Source organism: Polyodon spathula, chromosome 2 (assembly GCF_017654505.1).
Source record: "Polyodon spathula isolate WHYD16114869_AA chromosome 2, ASM1765450v1, whole genome shotgun sequence".
NCBI classification, from domain to species: domain Eukaryota; kingdom Metazoa; phylum Chordata; class Actinopteri; order Acipenseriformes; family Polyodontidae; genus Polyodon; species Polyodon spathula.
Genome location: NC_054535.1, coordinates 104,111,388 through 104,116,134, shown reverse-complemented (window position 1 = coordinate 104,116,134; position 4,747 = coordinate 104,111,388). Strand labels below are relative to the sequence as shown.

Here is a 4,747-nt window from a genome sequence, read left to right as displayed (position 1 = left end):
AGAAACAGCAACTCAGGGCAAACGGTTTATTAATGCACAATTAATTAAAACAGGGCAATTAGAAATCTTAGAACCATACCAATAGGATAGGCTAACTGAGTTAATAATTCTCTGTGCAATAGGTAAGTGAAGGGGCAGAAATATGCAGACATTAGCAGGGTAAGAAAATAACTCAGTAAACAATAAATTATCAGTGAACTTAAATCTCAATACAATCAAATAATAAGTAACAATATACAAACCACAACAAAGTAGTCAAATCAACTAATTGTTAATAGCAAACGAGATACACAATACCTACACATCACAGCAAACTCAAAAACACAGAAATAAACCCCCACCAAAGGTTAGAGTGAGTGTGTCTGGCCCTTACAGATTTAAATTTGTCAACACACGATTTAAATAGTCTATCAATTTATAGTTTAAGTGTGATTAAGGGCGATAAAACACCCAGACTACAAGGCAGAAAATACAATACAATAGTATAGCAGTTTAAAAGAACACTTCCCTGATTTCAGAGTCAAGGTCAGTCCCCTTACAAACCAATAGAATCTCGGTGCTCACTCAAATGAGTCTATTATTGTCAAGCTCCAGCTGCACATGACTGCTTGATATTTACTATTCAACCTCCAAATCTATGTTACACGGCAAACCAACAGAGAAAATGAAGGAGTCTTTTGTACTTTATCAGAATTTTTACATAAGCATCAGCATTGATGTCGCAAAAAAATCAACCCGAGGACACGACCTCAGTGTCCTCATCATAGCTACTAGTGACTGTCATGCGCGAAGTGCACACCTATGTCCGGGTGCAGACTAGCGTTACCGCACCGTGAAAGTGTCCTGCAGTGGCGCACCGCGCTTGTCTATCCTGGGTTTAAGGGAACAAGATTAAATACTGTATCTGCATGCTTTCTTCACTAAGATAACGTGTCTTTATAACCACACCAGATACATACAATAAAATGAAACAGTTATGTTTACCTGAATTTTAGATACAAGAAGTTGAAATCCAGCTCAGTGGCATATATAATCTTAAAAGACTACACTTCCCAGAAACCATTTAACCAGTTCCAGGAAGTTCATTTATTGAGCTATCCCATAAGTCCTCTCTGTTCTTTCAAAAGGAAGGTCGGCGCAGAGATTGCAAGTGTGTGAGAGAACTTGAAATACAAAATCAAATAGTCATGTTTGGTCAAGCTGTCCGCAGGTTCACCACGTCTGCTATTCGCAGGTCTCATTATGGAGAGGGACCAGGAAAGGTATGCTTGAATGAGATAATTGAACTTTGTTATGGCAGTTTTAATTTTAAATGAAAGAGATTTCCGGTTAAGCGATTTCAGGCCTGGTGTAAAGGCCGGGTGCTGGAGGTCAATCTACAGTTATGATGTTTATAAATTGTAAGAAAGAGAACGAGCCTTAGCAAAATACTTACTAATGGTTGTTGTTTGGGTTGTATTTATAATTGTGTTAGTTATTGCTGAAGAGTGAAGGAGAGAGGTCGTATAATTCAGTACAGTAGCATTTATAATAACAGCATTATTATTACTATTAATACAGATTACAGTTCAGTTAATAATAGCTTATTATGTTTTGTTGCAACTGCTATTTATATATATATATATAATATATATATATATATATATATATATAATATAGATATATCAGCAAAAGGAATGTTTTACCAGAAAATAGTACAGAGCATTGAAATACATACGCCTAGCATTTCACAATCTTCCTAGCTCAACTACTGTAGTGCACCTAGCACACTGATAGTTCCTTGGCACTGGAGCGTCATACAAAATAGCAAAGTGCAGTCCAGGGGCAGGTTTCAATTGATTCAAACTACTTACTGTACCTGAGAATGAATATGTTTTAGTTCTGGTGACACTTAAATAGAATGAAAGACATGTTCTGGTACATATGATGTGAGCTTATATGTATGAGTTATCCAGTGAAACTGTAAACGCTTTCTGATGTACCTGACAATGTCTGACTAGTTGTCGCTCCGCCCTTGTAATACGTTTCCCCCGCTACATATTTACTTAAAAAGAACCGCATAGGGGGGCTAATTTACCGTTTGGATGAAACCTGCTTGTCCTGCTTGTGTGGGCAGCACATGTGTTTTTACTTCAAAATCCCAGCGACGGCACAAGCTGTGCACTAAAATGCTCTTTTTGGTTTTAGTGGCAAGTCATGGGCAGCCAACGCCTGTAGCGCCAGCAGTGGAGATGAGGTGCCGGGTTAATCTTTCATGTGTGGTTTATGTTCAAGGGTGAACGTGTGGCTAGAGTAAATTTTTCGATTTCACGTTTTGCGTGTATCAGATTTGTTGGGGGGGGGAAATAAAGTTGATTTCTTAAGTTTATTCTTGCAGAACCTTCCTTTCTCTATTGAGAACAAGTGGAGGCTGTTGGGGATGATGGTCGTGTTCTTTGGCAGCGGATTTGCTTTCCCCTTCATTGTTGTCAGACACCAGCTGCTGAAGAAGTGAAGAGTGTTAATGTTCATTGGATAATATACCAGGCAAGTTTTGTTGATTTTCCATGTGCCTCCCCAGGTGTAGCAGGCATAATTCCCTCCCACTGAACTAAGATTGTTAAAGTTCAGATGGCTGCATGTACCTCCTGTACCTACATATTTCAACACTCCCCTCCTGATGCAAGTGTAATATTTTTTTACCCTTAATTATGACACCCCTAGGAAACATTAAGTTATTTGGTGCATGTGATGTGAACATATTGGTATGATTTTAAACAGCGATACAGTAAACACTTATTTGCCAGATCCAGGTGTTCTGTGTTTATACCGGGATTATCAGAATGATGCACCGACTAGTGCATGGTAGTTCTGGGTTATTAGCTACTTATCACTACTTTGGCAATTCTAGATCTAGTCATAGATGACTGCATTTTGTATATTTTAATTTAGAGCCACATGCCTCACAATTACATGTATGTCAAATATATAGAAGAAATTCAATCTTTACATTTGTTCCTACCTTGGGCAGAATATTGTAAATTTTAAAAAAGAAATCAAATATTGATTCTCATTCTAGTTTTTGTGATGACCCCATTTAGACGGGTGATAGTAATTTTTCCTATTCTGTCTTAACAGGTCAGCTTTACCTTGGAGCGTATTTATCCTGCAGATTACTGACTTCATGAGCAAAAATCAATGTTGGAATAATTTGTCACGCTGGCTGGCTGTGTGTTTGTAAATAAACTTACTACATATGAATACAAGAAGTCTGAACTATTTATTTCCAATTGAATAATATCTGAATCAAGGTGAAGGTGACCCACTTCCATAGTCTGAAGTCTGATCACTTGATTTCTCTGAGTTGTTTCTTGGTAACTGTTTCTAAATTAATGAAACAGGGTTTCAATTCACTGGCTATTGTAGAGGAAGTGTCACACAGCAGTGTATGGTACATTTTTATTTCTTTAATATTCAAGATGTAGACAATTTTTACAGAACCTGATTGGCACTAATCTTGGACTACCTAATTGTACTTGCCTTATATAAAATAGTCCGCACTGATTGCGCACTGTGTAACCAGGTGTAAAAGTATAATCTATGATGTAATGCAATGGTTCTGTGCTGTAAATCCTTTTAAACACATTCTGTCCTACCAAAAAATTCTAAGCTGCTTGGGGATGTATAATTAGTTGTCTGATTTACTCCACTCTGACCACTTCCAAAATAACTCCCTAAATGCGTGACACAAAACAAATGCTTAGTTGTGACCTTTGCTGTAAAAACTACATCAGATGGACAGATATTTAAAAAACAAATGGTGTTTTGACAAAAAAAAAAAGCAAAATAAAATGCTTGCCCCTACTCTTAATTGATAGGTTAAAAACATAAATAGCATTACTATATTTGTTATCAGATAGCAGCTATGGTATAGCTTTATAGTTGCATCATGTGTGTACCAGATTGTATTGTATTGATTCTGGTATAGTAAGCAAACTTGTTAAATTTGCAGACGACACAAAAGTAGGAGGAGTGGCAAACACTGTTGTAGCAGCAAAGGTCATTCAAAATGATCTAGACAAGATTCAGAACTGGGCAGACACATGGCAAATGGCATTTAATAGAGAAAAGTGTAAGGTACTGCACGCAGGAAATAAAAATGTACATTATAAATATCATATGGGAGATACTGAAATTGGAGAAGGAATCTATGAAAAAGACCTAGGAGTTTTTGTTGACTCAGAAATGTCTTCATCTAGACAATGTGGGGAAGCTATAAAAAAGGCTAACGATGCTCGGATACATTGTGAAAAGTGTTGAATTTAAATCAAGGGAAGTAATGTTAAAACTGTACAATGCACTAGTAAGACCTCATCTTGAATATTGCGTGCAGTTCTGGTCACCTCGCTATAAAAGAGATATTGCTGCTCTAGAAAGAGTGCAAAGAAGAGCGACCAGAATTATTCTGGGCTTAAAAGGCATGTCATATGCAGACAGGCTAAAAGAACTGAATCTGTTCAGTCTTGAATAAAGAAGACTATGTGGCGACCTAATTCAAGCATTCAAAATTCTAAAAGGTATTGACACTGTCGACCCAGGGGACTTTTTCAGCCTGAAAAAAGAAACAAGGACCAGGGGTCACAAATGGAGATTAGACAAAGGGGCATTCAGAACAGAAAATAGGAGGCACTTTTTTACACAGAGAATTGTGAGGGTCTGGAATCAACTCCCCAGTAATGTTGTTGAAGCTGACACCCTGGGATCCTTC

The 4,747-nt window shown here is 37.4% G+C and overlaps 1 protein-coding gene and 1 non-coding gene across 2 annotated transcripts; both read left to right on the top strand.

Annotated features, from left to right (window-relative positions):
- The first annotated feature begins 1,109 nt into the window (after positions 1-1,109).
- Positions 1,110-3,240, top strand: LOC121306227 (cytochrome c oxidase subunit 7C, mitochondrial-like). The gene is made up of 3 exons (XM_041237969.1): positions 1,110-1,262; positions 2,378-2,526; positions 3,118-3,240. Exons 1-2 carry the CDS (start codon positions 1,188-1,190, stop codon positions 2,492-2,494), a joined length of 192 nt encoding a protein of 63 aa, XP_041093903.1. The 5' UTR covers positions 1,110-1,187; the 3' UTR covers positions 2,495-2,526; positions 3,118-3,240.
- On the top strand, positions 1,918-1,981 carry LOC121307309. Its single transcript, XR_005948309.1, has one exon. It is a non-coding gene; the product is annotated as a small nucleolar RNA Z39 (small nucleolar RNA).
- Positions 3,241-4,747: the final 1,507 nt, after the last annotated feature.